Raw genomic sequence first — 19,312 nt, 5'->3', positions numbered from 1 at the left:
TATTTTAAAATGATATACATATATTTATTAAAAAAAAAAAAATAAAAAAAAAATAGATAGCCTAAATAATAATAATAAAAACAACAATAACAAAAAAAACCCGAAACAACGAGAAGCCAGTGAAGAAAAGAAACAATAAGATTTAAGCAAACACCTAAAACAATATCAGACTGTTGACCATTAAATAACTTGTAATTTGGTCATTACACTAAGAGATAGTTCATTAAATTTAGTTATATAATTTAAGTTATAGTATCGCGTTTAGCACATCAAATAAAAATCACTATGTTTTTGAACCGAATACCACAAATAATAAAATAATATTAATTAATTGCCTAATAAATAAGATACACAGTTGTTTTGATTCATAACCATTTTATATAATATGGTTACCATGATAATAAAACAAAAATGTCAAAAATATACTTTAAAATCACATACATGTATATTAACATGTTGGGTTTTTTTTAAATGAAATATTTATACCGGTAACTAATATAAGTAACCTAAGGTTTGCTTTAAAAAAAAATTACCATTATCTTCTTTTTTTATTTAATTTTTATTTTACAGTATTTAAAAGGAATGTTACAGCTATAACAAACAAACCAATGGTCTTGTCATGTTGTATAATTGTACTGGACTTAGTACTGGTTCCGATTTAAGTTCATATATCATCAACTGCTTTTGCTTTTCATCGTAGTGTTAGTTGCATTTTTCTACTGCATTTGACTTCCCTGCTTTATTACAAGTCAAACGTATATATATATAGATATTGGATTAAGGCTTGTGTAGTGTTCAGATGTTCATGTAGTTTTACTCTTATTGGGTTTTAAGGGTCCACCTTAAACATTACTGCTTACTGATTCATTAAAGGTGCTGACTCTGGTTATTAGGAAAGGTAAAATATTTGTTTACTGTTGCAGCATTTTTACTGTTAAATTAAACAAATTACTTCTTGCTTAAACTATCAATTTAAAAAAAATGGAAACTGTTGTGGTGTTTATAGTAGCTCTAATTGTATTTTATTACGCCAGCAGGCACTCATAATGGGGAAAATAAAAATCATAATTTCTCATGCATTGGTCGGTACTAAATACGATTTGACAAACACACACAATGACGTCGTGTAGTTTAAAGAGTTTGCGTCTGTTTTAGGTGTTAATTTTATAACAAAATGTCATTTTAATGAAAATTATCTATGAACATGATTAAATAACAAAGTTATAGCAATACAGTGTGTAAAGTGGTTTATATTGTTTCTATACATGTACGTATATGTGTATCGAAAATAAAGACTTTTAGAGAAAAAATAGCTCAAGTAATAAATAGAAATTTGAATAACAAACTCCGTACCAGTTATTATGAAATTTATGTCCCGAGTAAAATAATTTTCATAATAACTGGAAACTTGTTTATTATCCTCTTTTTATATAAAGAAATTTATACAGTAATTAAAAACACACTGTGCATATTGATGTGATTTGAATCAACAACACCGATTCACGTGGAATTTGACAATCCTTGATTTTGACTGTAAGGCAAACCAGAACATCCGCTGAACTAGGGTCAGTGCATTTACACATACAATATGTGACCCTCTTTGTGAACACTCGGCTAAATTTGCCAACAGGAATTCATGCACACGGTCATTTTAAGTACACATCAAATATACAATTTTTTATACGCCCGTCTATGATGGGTTGTATTATGGTATGGCTTTGTCTGTCTGTCCATCCGTCTGTCCTTCTGTTCATCTGTTAACTTTGTCTTGTTCGGATGATATCTTGCATACAGATGCATACAGGAACATCAAACTCCTGATGGGCGTATCATGTACCTCACTGGTACTCTTGTTTAAAAATAGGCAAATAATACAAAACAGTATCTTTACTTTCTGCTTGCAAAAGATTTTTACAGGCTGAAACTAGGGTCTGCACCTTTAATCACTAACTACCGGCCTCGGTGGCGTCGTGGTTATGCCATCGGTCTACAGGCTGGTAGGTACTGGGTTCGGATCCCAGTCGAGGCATGGGATTTGTAATCCAGATACCGACTCCAAACCCTGAGTGTGTGCTCTGCAAGGCTCAGTGGGTAGGTGAAAACCACTTGCACTGACCAGTGATCCATAACTGGTTCAATAAAGGCCATGGTTTGTGCTATCCTGCCTGTGGGAAGCGCAAATAAAAGATCCCTTGCTGCTAATTGGAAAGAGTAGCCCATGTAGTGGCGACAGCGGGTTTTCTCTCAAAATCTGTGTGGTCCTTAACCATATGTCTGACGCCATATAACCGTAAATAAAATGTGTAGAGTGCGTCGTTAAATAAAACATTTCTTTCTTTCTTTAATCACTAACTAGAACTACCAATTTCACAAAGACAAAACAAAAACAATATTGTTTATTTTATTATTAACAATACATGTGTGAAATATAAAAATGTTAAAAAAATCTTTCTTTTTTTTAATTTAACTTTGGAAGGGTTTTCTCATAGAGTGTCGCATATAATTAATGACCGTCTTTTTAGTTTGTTCTATATCTTTGGTAGTGGTATGGTGTACCATTAATACATGTAGTACCGTAATTTCCTGCGTATTGCCCGCTACAGTAGATAGTCCGCAGCGATCTATATTTATGTTTTAGGATAATAAAATGCTCAGATAGCCTGCTCCGGCAGATAACCCGCGGACTATCTGCATGTAATTGTTGAAGTCATCACGTGGTCTGCCTGTTCGCTTGTACCGGTAAGCTGATATTGCTTTTGTCACTAAGACTGAGTTGTTTTTATAGTAATTTCCTCCTTGCTTCTGTCACTATGACCGAGTTGTTTTCATTGTAATTTCCTCCTAGCTACTTTAACTACGACTGAGTAGTTCTCATAAAAGCTTCATTCTGTATGTTTAGATCACAGTTTGTCAGTCATTATTGAATCATGGATTCGCCAAGTAGCAAAAAACGTAAAAGGAAAAGTTACACGGCAGAGTTTAAACTTAAAGTTGTGTTATATGCGGACGAACATGGTAATAGAGAAGCAGGCCCTGTGTTCGATGTTGATGAAAAGTCTTCGTCAGTGGAGAAAAATTAAAGAACAATTGTCAGTAGAACTTAGAACAAAAAGAGCCAGACGGCATGGCATTGCACATTTTTCGACACTTTAAGTTGATTTAGCTTTAGCTCAACGTGAAAACGGAAGGTCAGTGTCGACAGTGTTGATTAGGTTAAAAGCGCAAACCATGGCTAAAGAAAAGAAACTGAGTACTTTTAAAGGTAGGCCAACCTGGTGTTACTGATTCATAAAAAGGAACGATTTATCAGTCAGAAGTCGTACGACTGTAGGCCAATCTCTCCCTGCCGAATGGGAGAAAAAAGTTAGCGATTTCCATGATTTTGTTGCACGATCGAAAAAAATGAACAATTTGAAAGCAAATTTAATGAAGTGCCCATGTGTTTTGACGCTCCCCCTAACAGAACAGTTGACTGTGTTGGTTCCAAAACTATGACTATTGTAACGACTGGCAATGAAAAAACCCATTGTACTCGCTTGTATGGCTAATGGTGAAAAACTACGCCCAATGGTGATATTTAAGCGGATTACACTTCCGAAAGTAACTTTTCCCCCTGGTGTTGTTGTATGTTACAACAAAAAGGGTTGGATGAATGAAGAAGAAATGTCTGTTTGGACACAAGGTGTTTGGAAAAAGCGGGCAGGGTCATTTTTCAGTCAGGCAAAGTGCCTTCTAGTTATGTATAGCATGTCAGCTCATAAACTTGAAAGTGTCAAAAGTGAACTGAAAATGTTGAATAATCATATAGCGATAATTCCAGGTGGATTAACAAAAAAATTCCAGACACTAGATTTGACAGTGAACCATGTATTCAAGGTTAAAGTACAAGAGCAATGGGAAGCTTGGATGTCTGAAGGACTGCACACGTACACAAAAACGGGACGCATGCGCAGATCTTCTTATGTCGAAGTTGTGAATTGGGTGCTGAAGGCATGGGAGTCTGTTGATAGAAAGATAATTATTAAAGCATTCCATAAAGCTGGAATATTACAAGCATCAGAACCTTGTGATAGTGACAGCAGTGATGACGATATTCCCCTGTCTACCATAGCAGGTTGCTTAAAAGAAACTCAGTTGCAGCTTTTCGATAGTGAATCGGAAGACTCCGAATTCGACGGATGGGACTGAACTGTCACTGTGTTTTATGTTTAACACCGTTAATTGTGTTTAAAATAAATTTTTGCATACCGGTACTATTATTTACTTTTATGATTTTGTTTTATTAGCCTGCATGTTTATTAACAAAATAAAACGAATAATGATCACATAGCCCGCACCGCCAGATAGTCCGCAGGAGGCATTTTTTAATGTTTTAAATCACATAGCCCGCGAGCAATACGCAGGAAATTACGGTACCAGAATAGTTTATTTTTTAATGTACATGTTACAGTAGCCTATTGTAGTATAGAATTTTATAGTTCGTAATATTTTTGACAGATATACTATATAACTGGTAGTTTAATGGTACAACGCATCATTGGTTATTATTATCAACAGAACAGTGTATTAGATGATACATCATTTGGGTTTTTTGTGTGCTGATAACATAATCTACAGTAATGGTTTGTAGTACAGTGTATCATTCAGACAGTGACCATTGATAGTACAATCTGCCATTAACATAGCAGTCATTGGTGGAAGTACCATGAAGGCATTGAATTTGGGAATTTAAATTTTTAATTTTTATTTTTTTTTAAATTTTAAAGATTCCAACAAAATTGAAACATGTATGGATATTTTGAGATTCCATCTCGTAACCTCCAACCCAAAATCTGGGATGGCTAATATTCAAAATCCTACTAAATTTGCAACCATCCATGTATACATGTACCTAATGGTGTAGTTTTAATGAAGTATCTGAAAATACCGTGACATGAAAGTGTTACATATTCCAGTCAAACCACCTTGTGAAGATTGTAAGTGTAGTTTTCACAACAAACGTTTTTATCATCACTGTACATGTGTTAAAGGCACTGAGCCTTGTTTGTGAGGTATGTACATTAGGGATCACACCAGGGGGTGATGCAAATGAAATAGCTGCCCCATCAGGGTGATGGTTCACCCTGTCCACTGCCAAATTATTCATTCATTTCAACTTATTTTCGTGCTTATATTCAATTATGATTCAAGCATGCTGTCCTGGGCACACACACCTCAGCTATCTGAGCTGTCTGTCCAGGACAGTGAGTTAGTTGTTAGTTATTGGTCAGTGAGAGAGAACAGGCTGTAGTGGTCTTATACCTACCCACTGAGTCGTTAAAACTTGCTCTGGGTGGGAGTCGGTACCGGGCTGTGAACCCTGTATCGACCAGCCTTATGTCTGATTGCTTAACCACGACACCACCAAGGCTGGTTGCCAAATTAGCCAAATGCTAATTTTTATACAAAGTTGCTACAGCATTTACTATTTGACAAATAAAATGTTCCTTAAATTAACCAATTTTAAATAGTTTTCAAGGAAATACTCTGCATACATGAATCATAATATTGGCTAAAGCAAAATGTGTTCCAGTTAGCCCTGTCCCATGCAACTGAACTTAGCCTTGTTGAAGTGCAAGGATGAAATCCAATTTTCCTTCAGCTTCTTGAAAATTAGTAATATGGTTACCATGAAAACAGACCTAAACCAAGGGTTCGCCATACAATCAAAGTGAAATTTTAATGTCAGGTAAATATTATTATCAAAAAAGAAATTTGTAAATATTTACACATTTTTCAGTTGTGCATTTTATGAACCACTTAATTTAAAAGGAAAGTAGTAATTTTGCAGAACAAAAATTTATGATCATCCAAATAAAAGGTGGGGGAAGAATGAAAAACAGTTACATGATTTACATATAGACCGAGATCTCTATCTCTTTTCTTTTTTTTCTTTCTTTTTTTGCACGCAAACACATCATGAGCATGTACTTCTTTATCTTTCTATTTCATGCGAAAAAAAGGTTATAATGACAGTGCATAACTAGTAAAGTAGTGTGGATTTTTAGTGTATTAATGGTAGCTTAGTACATGTGCACTACATCACCAGTAGCATTTCACTAGTAATGTTATAGTGTATCTTGGTAGTAAGATACAAGTCAAGCACATGTACGTGTATGTATGTATGAAGAGGACAGCTTGTTTCGGATATCTTCTTTCCTGTTCTGTGCAGACAAATAGAGAACAGCACTTGACAAGCCTGGCTGTGTTCACTGTTCTTAACTTCACAAGTTACATTTCTGTGTCACTGTTACGAGCATTTCTGTGCAATTTGTTAAAAATTTGGAATGCCTGTTTTTTTTGTCTTTATTTTGCTGTGTATGTGTCATTATAATTTAAGTTAGGCTTGATTGGTTCTTTGTGACTAGAAGTCTTACTAGTCATGGACATATTTAAACAAAATTAATGATATATCTTTGTGTTCAGAAAAATAAATAAAATAAATAAACAATGAGTGTTCATTAGAACAAATTATAAAGTGGCATCCAATAAATAAATAAATAAATATATATATATATATATATATATATATATATATATATATATAAATGCTATCATGGATTTTGAAAAATGTTTTTAATATAAGATTCCATTAGAAGCATTAAAGTTGATGCTTAGAGTATAATTTGCATTATCATTTAAGGTTTGTTTTCACTTAAATATTTGAGGTCATATTTTTGTGCCCCAGTTCACTTGCCGTTAAATGACCAGTAAATACAGGTCTGTCATTCACCACACCGGTCAACTGTTTCCATCTTGGTGGTATACATGGGCAGGTACGACTTCCTATCTATCCATTAATCATGTTGACCTGACCCCCAAATACAGGAATCTCATTGGTTGAACAAGATAAGTATGGAATGTAAAACATGTCTGAATGTGTGCCTTCCAATTCAAGACATTCATCTCACTGTGGCAACACGTTTTCTTAAATGACATGGGTGTTGGAAGGTGACAAAAAGTGGGGTGGGGTGAGCATATATATATATATATATATATATATATATATATATATATATATATATATATATAAATACATGTATAAATATATATTAAAAAACATCGCTGCTCCCACAAAGTGGGGGGGCAGATGCCCCCCCCCCACCCCCGCTTCCTACGCCAGTGATGAACATAGCAGTGGAAAGCTTTTCATTGTAACTCCATGTAGCAAATGAAGAGTTTTGCCGATGCATTTTATGTGACATGAACATACAGTATAAAATGCTTAAGTGGAAACAGACATTTAGAATAGATTTTCCTATTTATGATTCTTGCCATGATGTCATTTTGCCATTCTTTGATTTAAATTGGCTTCAATCATCAGTCTAGACGAAATAAAAATATTTAATTGACCATTATGAAGCTCTGATAGTATTCGGTGTCTGAGGGTTTTAGTATTCTGTACTAAAGGATCGCGATCTAACTCGGTCAGTAGAATACTTGTCTGTCATTGATTGGGTTGTAGGATCAAACCCCATTAAGTCCTAGCCAGTGGCTTTTTAAAAGTTATATGTCAGAATTACCAAATGTTTGACATCCAGTAGCCAGTGATTAATAATTTAGTGTGTTCTAGTGGTGGTGGTGAAAAGAAATAATTGTAGTTCATGTTTTGCATTAACAGATAACTTTAAATAAGATCGGCAAATGGGAATTGCGGCTTTAATAAAAACAATTATAACATACCATCAATGAAAATCATAGGGCATTATTCCCATTAAGCAACAAGGTTTTCAATACTTTTTTCTCACAGTTTAGTATCAATTTTTTTTTTTTCAAGCAGTAATTGGAGTTTTCATTTCTCTTGTTTGTCTTTGACAGACTTTGACTTTGCCGACGTGGGTGAGAGTCCATTGCTCCACCACTATGATAACCCTCTGTACGAAAGCCCCACAGCCGCCACCCCTACCACCAATTCTGTACAGCAGCCTCCCACTAGTAGCAGCCCACAACTTTCTGCGTCTCCAAATGCGAGTCCTTCATCGTCCACGTCGTCGACACATACAGCGACAGACAACACAGCTGGGTCCTCCATCAGTGTGATGAGTTCGTCGGCAGACAACAATAGGTATTCCATGTCAACAGTAATTCAGAGCTTTAGATCTTACTATTTTTTTTTAACATTACCTGTCCTCAACACGGTTATAGATTAGTAGTTAGAAGGAAGTCGATATAGTGGTGTTATACCAAGTCTTAAATAATGAGCTGAGTACTCACTATTGGTTGTAACTGGCACTGCAGGCCATACGATTTCAAACTTCATGGGAAACACTTTTTTGTTTCTGTGCCTTGTGATCATGGCAAATGTTTCATTGAACGACACATTCAACACATTTTATTTACGGTTATATGGCATCGAACATATGGTTAAGGACCACATGGTCCGGGGGACTGCCCCTCCTCTCCCCCTCCCCCTCCCCCCCCCCCCCCCCCCCCCCCCCCCCCCCCCCCCCCGGAGCCTTCCCCGGTTTCGGCCACACCGATGTCCCCAATACGATGGGTGCCCCTAAGTAAAACATATCCGCCTATTAAAAAAACCTGTGGCTGAAGCCTAACATCCTAGTCACCTGCCACCCCTATTTTGAGGGCTAATTAATATATTAAAACATTTTTTAAAAATATATTTAGATTTAGGACTGCCCGATCTAAATTTGCGTTACAAATTGTTAGTTGTTTGCTGTATATTAAATATTGTTTGGGAAAATAACGCACATTTTTTTTTATTGTAAAGTCCTTTTTCCCTGTTTGTTTAAATATCAAAATTGCCCCAGTGATTGTTCTGTCCCAGGTTGGACTACTGGCATCCGGTGGCCGAACCTGGGATAGACATGCTCGAAACCTTCGTGGTATAGGAGCGTGTAAATATTTTATTGATCGATTGAGGACCACACAGATAATGAGAGAGGAAACCTGCTGTCACCATTTCAATTAGCAGCAAGGGATTTTTTATATGCACCATCCTATAGCCAGGATAGCACATACCACGGCCTTTGATGTACCAGTCGTGGTACACTGGATGGAGCACGAAATAGCCTAATGGGCCCACTGATGGGGATCGATCCCAAACTGACTGTGCATCAAGTGAGTGCTTTACCACTGGGCTACGTTGTGATCATGGGAACCCATCGGAAACTATTTATATTATATTGTTGTACTCTATGTAATAATCATGGGAAACAAAATTTTGGTTCCATGATTTTACCGACATGCTACTGACATATTACCAGAAACTATCGTTACTGTGAAATCCAAAGGCCTGCACTGGGTAATGAATAAAGAATCTTTAATGACGCCCCAGCACAAAAATACACATCAACTGTTGGGTGTCAAACAAAGGTAAATACTTGAATATGATTAGGAAAATAATAATTATGTAAAAACACAGTGTAAAGAGCTGTGGGGAATTAATGCAATACAAAAATCAAGGTAAGTATATTTTTAAAATGTGTTTTCAAAACTTTAAAATCAATTCTGAATGGAATTAAAAACTTTTTGTCACCTTTTGTTATCTTAAAGAAAAAAAATGTGTTAAATATGTATGACCACTGTAAGGGAACCCAGTAACAGACAAGTTTAATCCCAGTCAGACTAACAAATGTCAGTGTGTTCATTAGCAGGCAGAAGGCAGCGATATTTGGCAACCATTGTTCGCTCTTTAAAGGAAACATGTCACGTGACCTATATTTGGTACCAACCATGTACAATTAATTATAAATTGAATCACCTAAAAAAAAAAAAAAAAATTAAATTAATTACTTCAAATATCTCCATAAAAAACCTCCAGATACGAGCTCTTAGTGGAAATTGCCGATCTTTATGAGCAGGGCAATCACGAGGTCTGTGATGTCAGAGACGCGTCGCTTGATCTGAAGCCTTACACTTAAAAGCATTAGTCCGTACCACTCATAAAGAATCTAAGACTTGCACAGCTTACCAAAACAATGAGTGTTCGTTCGCAAAACGTTTTGCCATATCAATTTGAGCTGTTAGTAAATGAAGAAAGACACACATTTACTTACAACAGTGATACTGAAGAAAAAATGGATAGCGAGTCGGAGGGTGGAGAAACCGATGGTGCCAGACCAGACTTGTGGACCAATTTACAGCCCGGAGCCCGAAAGTAACCCGGAGACAAAACCAAAACTCGGATGCTAATGCTGAGGTGTATACTGTTCATATTTAGCATAAAGATACACCTTGATATGATGTATTTAAATATGTAAAAAATATAAATGTAGGACAATGTTTTAATTTTTTTTTTAGAAAATATCGCATTTTTCATGTTCGGGCTGTACATAATGAAATTTGTATGCACAGTGTAAACAAATGCTCTAATTTACAAGGCGCTTCACTTTCATTAAACTGACTTGTAAAACAACATAAATGACTTGAGAGTATAATCAACTTTTTAACTAAATATATTTCAATTTGCATCAATAGAACGAAATGGGGTTATAGTATTTTTCTCTCTTAAAAAAAATCAGCATATTATTAGGCCTATTGGTAGGGTGCGTTAGAGTGAAAATGACGACTCACGATACCCATGTGATAATTTTCTTTTCTTTGGTACTACGTAATTGGTCAGTTTTGTAATTTTAGATGGGAAAGTCTACTTAAACAAGGGTTTTACAGCATTATTTACAGTAATGAAGCAGGGCGGCTGATAATGTCTATTAACATTGTACTATAGTCACGACAGGTCAATACCCTGTGATCTTAAAAAATTGGCAAGTATTTTGTACATATGTCTAGACAGTGGTAATCACTTACCTGGTTGATACCCTGCAACATAACCTGCCAATCAGGAATCACATGTGCAGGCCACGGAAAGAAAGGACCAATTAACTAAAACAACACTCCGATTCTCAAGTCGTCAGCCCGTGGATGAAACATAATAGTTATTTCGACACCGACAGTAGTGGTTTATTTTGTATTGAACTTCGTGTTACTTTGGGGCTTCGGGCGATGAGGAACGTTTTTGTGATGTACTCCGCCCGAAGATTAAAATCATTATTTAAAAAAAATAAAAATATTTTTTAAACATATTTAAATACATCGTACTGAGATGCATCCTCATGCCAAATCCTATGTTTGTATATGCCATATTTAATTAATTATTGACGTTTCCTTCTTCGGACAGTGAATACAGATTTTGTTATGAAAAATCTCTTCTTTTAAAAAAAAAAAAAAAAAAAAATCTACATTTTTGTTTTAACATATATAAATACATCATGCTGAGGTGTATCTTTGTGCCAAATATGTACAATGTACACCTCGGCATTCGCAACCGAGTACTGTTTTTGTCTCTGGGTAACGTGCTCCGGGCTGTAAATACTAAAATAGGCTGACACCAAAGTACTATGCGGTGTTGGTGTCCAATCTTTTGTTTTGCGATAAAATACACGCGTCTTTCTTCGGATACAATCCTTTGGAAAACCGTAAAAAGACCATCCAGGCCTGGGGCTTATAAAACTTTTATAGTCTAGACCCGAGACTCTAATAGAGTTTGAGACGGGAACGTCATGACAACACCATACAACTTGTATGCGTGTGACGTCATTAGAGATTGAGTCTGGACTCTAAAAGTTTTATAAGCGCGGGCCCTGATCGTTTAAACTGTTTATTTTTACACCCAAAGGCCGCGCAGTACGGCACTGCTGGACTGAAAATATCGTAAGCCCCTTACTCCATATATAAACAGTTAACAACAATGGAAGAGTGCAGCGGCTCTGACGTCACTTCCCTTTTTTTTTCCGAACGCTCACGAACAAATATGCATAAATCGTACTTTGATACTGATTGGCGTAATTTCTTCATTTTAAGTTAACTACGCGTATTTTATTGTTATAAACTTATTTGTATATTATTTTTATATCATTTTGCTTTTAAAATGAGCTATAATATGGTCTCGTGACATGTTTCCTTTAAGTACCTAACTACCTTGTAATACACGTAAGGTTATCTTAGCGTTTAATGATAGGCGGGACATAGCCCAGTGGTAAAGTGTTCACTTGATGTGCGGTCGGTCTAGGATCGATCCCCTTTGGGCTGTTTCTCATTCCGGCCAGTGCACCATGACTAGTATATAAAAGGTCGTGGTTGGTGCTATCCTGTCTGTGGGATAATGCATATAAAAGATCCCTTACTGCTAATCGAAAAAGAGTAGCCAATGAAGTGATGACAGCGGGTTTTCTCCTTCAATATCTGTGTGGTCCTTAACCATATGTCTGACGCCATATAACCGTAAATAAAATGTGTTGAGTGCATCGTTAAATAAAACATTTCCTTTCTTCCTTTTAATGACTTTTTTTTTTAATTCATCAACCAGAATAGGGAGCAGGACATAGCCCAATGGTAAAGCGCTTCATGCACGTTCGGTGTAGGATCAATCCCTGTCGGTGGGCCCATCGGGCTATTTCTCACTCCAGCCAGTACACCACGACTGGTATATCAAAGGCCATGGTATGTGCTGTCCTGACTGAAATGGTGCATATAAAAAGATTCCTTGCTACTAATAGAAAAATGTAGCGGGTTTCCTTTCTGAGACTATACGTCAAAATTACCAAATGTTTGACATCCAATAGCCGATGATTAATAAATCAATGTGCTCTAGTGGTGTCGTTAAACAAAACAAACTTCTTCTTCATCATCATCATCCAGAATATACAACATGTCCCTATAGATCTTACTCCCTTTGGGAACTCAGTTCATATGCTTAAGACAAACTCAAACTGCTTTCTTAAAAATTGTGTTTTTCACATACATGTATGTAAGACTGGGGAAGCTGCATTAAGTTATGACATCGCTTCACAAAATTACGTCATTCGTTGTGCACGTGGGTCACACTGGTTATATTCCCTTGTATATCTTGAACTATGTGGATAATAAAGCTGTCTACTTTCCTCAAACAACCTCCTATTTTCAAAGATAGGCCTACTGTGCAACCAAAATAGGTATTTATTTGCAGGTGATCTCTATGTACAGGTTATGCGTATTGTATGTACAATTGGTACATGTACATGTGAAGTGTCTTTTGTAGACAGGTGTTTCTTATACAGAAATCCTTTAAATAGGTTTGAGTGTAATACACTTTTGAATGTCAGTTCTGTGTTTATACAATTTTGCTGTGTTTGTTGGTTTTCATCAAGGAGGTCAGCTGGTATTACTTGTATCATCCATCCATGTTTGATTATTACTTTTCAGTATAAACTGTTTTACAACCACCTTTTAACTAATAACACTGAAATTGATCTGCTTTCAAATAAACATATTTTTATTAATACAATTTGGTGTGAGCTTCAGTATTATCCTTAGAATAAACGTTTAGTACAGGTAAGTGTTAATAATATTTGTGTAGCATTTTTCAACACATCCTAATATTCACATTGACCAACTAGACCACTGCTTTCAACCTGAATATAGGACAGGCCTCTGTAACGGGAAATGGTGAATAATAATAATAAATAATACATTAATAGTGTTTATGTATTAATGCAGTTCCTATAAATTGTATTAATCATTTAATTTTTTATTTTTTTTAGAGAAGAACAAGTGAGCCCGAAAATGCTCCGACGTCAAACACGAAAACAAGCCCCACCCCCTCCTCCTGATCGGCCATACTCTGTGGCCGTGACGGCAACAGTTTCCACGCGGCCAACTGTCAACCAGTCGTCTACGTGGCCACGGAACGCGCCTCTTGCTTCTCCAGAATCCCCGTCGGAGGCAGGGGGCGAGGTACAGACACTGACTGAGCGTGTGAAACCGCTTCCTTCGGAAAAATCACACCCGCACCATGACAGACCTGCGGGCCCTCCCCCAGAAAAGCCGGAGAAGCCAGAACGGCCGATGGGGCCCCCACCCGCCAGACCCAGCATCCCGCCGACTAACCATCAGAGATCGTTGTCGACAGGCGCAAACATCAACCTCACCCCAGCAGCAGCGGCTCAGGATTCGTCCAGTGGTCAAGGTAGTTTGAATTCTTCTCCAGACAGTTTAAACAAGGAGACGGTCTCCTCACTAACCAGCCATTTGCTTTCTACTGCCACGCCTTCTTCAGACATGCATGCTAACTCTGTCGGTCTTCCAAGGGCTGCAACTGCTTCTTCACAAAGTATGAGAGTGGCCTCACGCCCAATACCTCCCCCACCTCCTCCGCCAATTAATAAATCCACAGAGGAAACGCATCTGTGACTGGTTGAATGAAAATGAAAATTTTAGAGTTTTAACTTGAATATAACCGAATCTGTGATAGGCTGATGCATTCGGCCTTTGTTGTGACTTTGAACGTTTGTGATTGGCCGAACAAAAACAAAAAAATAATGTGGAGTCTCTGTGATTGGTTGATTTCCTCGGCGGGTCTGTCATTCTTTACAATGCATGTTGTTTTGGCAATTATATTGTGCTGCCACGGTGAAAGTGCATTATATACAACCTGAGTACAAATATACTGGATCATTTTTAGTATGACCTCTGAGCATACAGAGTTGTGAATACACACGTTCTTCTATAATAACTGACATGACATGACAATGTGTGCATTTTAAGCCATGGAAGATGATGTGTATGCTTATGCTTTTGTAGTTAAACGTTTAAAAACTGCCAAAATAGTACGTATTGAAAACTAGAAACATATCTAGTTAGTTGTAGCTGTATTTAAGTATTAACTTTTTAAAGTTGAAATGAATGATGTGTTAATTACAATGATTCAGATAAGTTAGCTGAAATTAAGAATCACTCTTTTAAACTATAAAAAACCTGGAGTTGGGGCTTTCTATTTTTAAGAAGGATTTTGAATAAGGTGATTAATTATGTTATAGTGCTCATTGTGTTCATTATGTTTCGATGTGAAAGTTTGCTTGTTTGAATCATGCAGGTTTTTTAAACCAAACGAAATAGCCCAAAGAAATGAATCCTGAAATTCATTGATTGTCCTTTTGTTTTGACAATCCTGAGTGCAAAATATAAGTGCCATCCTACAAAAAAAAGCTTCCTTTTCTGGATAAAGGAGCTGACGTAAGTGGACACCTGCGCCATGACAGGCGTGCATTACAACAGCTTGCTCTGAATGTGCACTTTAAGCCCTATGACCAGACCTGACTTGACTTTAAAAAAAGCTTTGTTTTTATTAATCTTTCGAATCTGCTATACTTTTATTTCTTAACATTACAAAAAAACTAAATATCAAAATAAAACTACAAATTTTCTAACATTTTTGTATTTTATTTTTCCAATAAATCTGTGTTTTACTTAAAACCTTTCAACTGCTTGAAGCCACTTGGCTGTTTTGTGGCATCTTTTTAACCTGCCCCGATTAAACTGAGACTTTTAAAAATTCCCTGTCACTTACAGTAACATGCTGTAGTATACAATTTGCTTGTGATCAGTCGACCCATGGGGTGTATTCATTTTTACTCATTCATTCTTACTGTTTATAGCTTAATATATAGTGCCAAAATTGTTACATTTTTATATATTTTCATATTACAGACTAGATGTATATTACAAGTTGTTACTGCAAGTTGCACTGTGAGAATTTACCTTAAATTAAAACAACAGTTTGTCATCCTTGAGCAGTCAGATCATAGAAAAGCGTTAGTATGATGGTAGGATGAAATTGTTGACCGCAATAGCAGCATTGTGTTTATCTGTTGCAATGCACAATGCTTGCCAGCTACATGCTTCCGAGTTTTGCATCTCACTACAATATGGCCAACAGAGAGAAATTTACAGCATGATGTTAATATATATAAAAGCTCCATAAAAAGGATATTCTATTTGTAATTTATACATTTTTGGTATCAAATCTTACACTTTGACACTGTCAATTCTTGATAGTAAAAAAAAACCCATTAATTTTTTTTTTTTTTAAATAGAAAAGCTTTTTCTCAAGAGAAAATCAGTTTTTATACCAAAAGATGGTTTATAGACTCTGAAATGCTGCACTGGTAATGTACAGTTTAAAAAGGAAATTGTTTCATTTGTATTGACTTGTGTCAGTAAGGTGATGATGTCAGCATTTGGTCAAACTCAGGTTAACAGGTTAAAGTGGTTAAAGTTCGGTTAAACGTTTGGTTAAACATATGGATAAAGTTTGGTTAAACATATGGTTAAAGTTTGGTTAAACATTTGGTTAAAGCCAGATTAAAGTGTTGTTAAAGTCATGTTAAAGTTTAGTCAAACATTTGGTTAAACACTTGGTTAATGTCAGGTTAAAGTTTGGTTAATGTCAGGTTAAAGTTTGGTTAAAGTCATGTTAAACATTTGGTTAATGTCAGGTTAAAGTTTGGTTAAAGCCAGGTTAAAGTTTAGTTAAAGTCATGTTAAACATTTGGTTAAAGTCAGATCAAAGTTTGGTTAAACTTTCCACTTCTTGCTTTACAAACATCATTCTAGTATATGTTGGGAATATTTTGTGATATATTTTAATTTAAGCATGGTTAATCTGTGTTAATGTTTGACTACGGATTCTCTAATTGCCTTTAACTCTTGAATTGTTTAATGGATGATATATCACATTTAGTATATTGTTCACGAAGTAATAGTCTTTCAAATGCATAACTCTAGCCCCATGAATGTGACCCTAGAACAAAGTGATGGCCATTGAGAATTGAAGGTTTTCTGATTGAATTTAGCTCTAAATTAATTAATGGATGACTTTCATCTCAAGCCCCATGAAGATCAAGGTCATTTAAAGGTTAATGTACAGTTAACTAAAACAAATGAGTTTTTCAGTAGCACACCTTCAGTATCAAAACTATGATGTCAAGGCAAGGTCATGGTCATTTGGAACTTTGTTAAACATTTCTCCTTTTGCTTTTTAAATTGTAATTATTCACCTCTTGGGCCATTCCTTCTACCCCAAAGGTCCAGGTCATTTTGAATTTTGTTTGGTTTCTAATTTTTTACAACTTTTGAATCCTTTTGTTGTGAGTTGCTTTAATATTTGCTTTACATTTTCACCAAGTGATATTCTTTACTCTACACATCTTAATATTCATAAATATGATGCCAAAACAAGGTACAAAATTCACAAATATAAAGAACGTAATTATTTGAATCAATGTTTAGCTAATGGGGAAAATATTGTAATTACCTAATATGCTCTTAATATAGATTTACAAAATGTTAAAGGAATCAGGGTCTATATTTTTAAAGCAATCTTACCCTACAAAGTTGTAAAACCATTGTAAGCTATGATATCACTATGGCATGTGCTGTATGAATGTCATAACCTACGATGGTTTTATGATTTCGTAGTGCTAAGATGGCTTCGAAAATGTGGGCCCAGGTGTTAATCTGTCTAGCAGTTATGTGGATTGATTTATGTTTTCACTACTCAGCATATATAACATGCAGGCCATCTTGGCTTGGCCATTCTTGTTAGTTTATAAGAATAATTAAATCAAGTACTTTAATCTTGATTAAAGAATGATGCTATGTTTATGTGGATTGATTTATGTTTTTACTATTCCTCATATATAATATGCAGACCATCATGGCGTGGCCGTTCTTGTTAGTTTATAAAAATAATTAAAACAAGTACTTTAATCTTAATTAAAGAAAAATGCTATATTTTATGTTGAAAATGTTGCGCAGAGCTCCAGAGTTTGGCACAAAAAACACATTAAATTATTTTGGTAGAAAATCATGCTTGTAAGTATTGTGCATGTAGCTTATCAAATATTTATAAACCAGTTTGTGAAGATTTATAGATAACTTATTCAGTAGCGTATAAGTTTTAAGCTTAATAATATTGAATGTAGATTTTATTATTCAGAAGAAAATCAGAATTTATAAAACTGTTAAATTGCTGTGCACAGGCAGTTTACTTATAGAATATCACTACGCAAAGCACTGTAAGGATTATATTCTTTCTACATGTATTCAGTGAAAATGTATACATGTATGTTGTAATTTTAACGTGATTTTCAGTGTTGTGCTTGCTTCATAAACAAAAGAGTTTTCTACATTATTTTCTGCTATTTTCACTCTTCAGATCTCAGTAAATCTGGGTTGTGCTGTTTGCAGTAATGTTAATAAAATGTCCAATAAAAATTGTAGTGCTTTGAAGAACCTGTAATAACCTATGATGCATTCAGATGGAGACCATCTTGGATTTTTTTGTTTTTTTTGTTTTTTTGTTTGTTCTACAAATGTAATAATAACCTGATGCATTCAGATGGAGATATCTTGGTTTTTTTTTTTTTTGGGGGGGGGGGGGGGTTTATATTTCTTTTCTTCGTTTTTGGGGGAAGGGGGGATTTTTTCATATATTAAAAGGAATTTCTATAAAGGTCAAATCTAGATCATGTTCATGTGTGTTGATATAAATACATGTAATCACTGGAAATTATTCCAAACAAATGCAGTTATCATCAGTATTAATCTTATATATAGATATTTTTTAGTTGGCACTCTGTTCTCACCTTTAGTGATCTTCCAGATCAAACAGAGGTTATATACATGTATCTGTGACATGGCTGTATTGAAAAAATATAAATACAGTGGAAATAAGGGTCGATAAACAGGGTACTGTCGTCTTCCAGTTTCAGCACAGCATTTCACCATTGGTGTTCTTGAAAGACCAATATTCAGTGGTGCATTTTCAACAAGCTTTTTGAACACAATTGACCGATTATGCCTTTATTAAGAAAATAGAATTGAAAAAGAATTTCAGTTTGTTATTCAAATATATCGTTTTTGTTTACCTCAGAATTTAAAATTAACACTACGCACATTGCAGTAGAAGACTGCTGGTGTTAAACGATAATGGTTATAATATCAGGCAACTTTTGTTTTTCAAAATATTGTTTAATGTTTTAAATTTGTGTAGCAATCTCTGAAACTTGCATAGTGAATACAGAACAAAATGTTCCTTGAATATGGTAATACATGTATTTCAGGTTCTACAGACATGAGTCTTAACTGAATTAAAATATTTCTAGTTTCTTGTTTATTCTGTTTCAATTTTTTTTTTTTTTTTTAAATAAAGTCACCATAAATGTGAATCCTTTACATGAATGTCATTTTAGTTGTTCATCTTTTTATTATTACATACTTTTGTTAATTTGCATGCAAGTTTCTTTCTTGGTTTCTCTGTTTTCCCCTCAGTATAAAACTACATATTTGTACATTTTGCTCTCTTTTTTAATCTGTCAAGAAGTCATGTTGCAGTCTTGTCATAAACCTATATATTATACTTGAGCTATCCTGTGTTATTGGCCCCACATGTATAAGACTATAGACCCACACCATTTTCAGATATTCCATATGGCAC

The 19,312-nt window shown here is 35.3% G+C and overlaps 1 protein-coding gene across 5 annotated transcripts in view; it reads left to right on the top strand.

Annotated features, from left to right (window-relative positions):
• Window positions 1-19,312, top strand: part of LOC121379304 (rho GTPase-activating protein 44-like) — a 99,116-nt gene that overhangs the window by 70,263 nt on the left and 9,541 nt on the right. Inside the window, exons 17-19 of one of the 5 annotated variants that reach the window (XM_041507855.1) lie at window positions 7,858-8,104; window positions 13,578-14,002; window positions 15,523-18,230. In XM_041507855.1, the coding sequence (XP_041363789.1) occupies window positions 7,858-8,104; window positions 13,578-14,002; window positions 15,523-15,527 (677 nt within the window). In that variant the 3' untranslated portion in view covers window positions 15,528-18,230. The other 4 variants (XM_041507854.1, XM_041507856.1, XM_041507853.1 and 1 more) reach the window with 4 other exon arrangements.

The sequence above is a fragment of the Gigantopelta aegis genome, chromosome 8 (genome assembly GCF_016097555.1).
Source record: "Gigantopelta aegis isolate Gae_Host chromosome 8, Gae_host_genome, whole genome shotgun sequence".
Lineage (NCBI taxonomy): Eukaryota > Metazoa > Mollusca > Gastropoda > Neomphalida > Peltospiridae > Gigantopelta > Gigantopelta aegis.
This window is presented reverse-complemented; position numbering and strand designations above follow the sequence as displayed.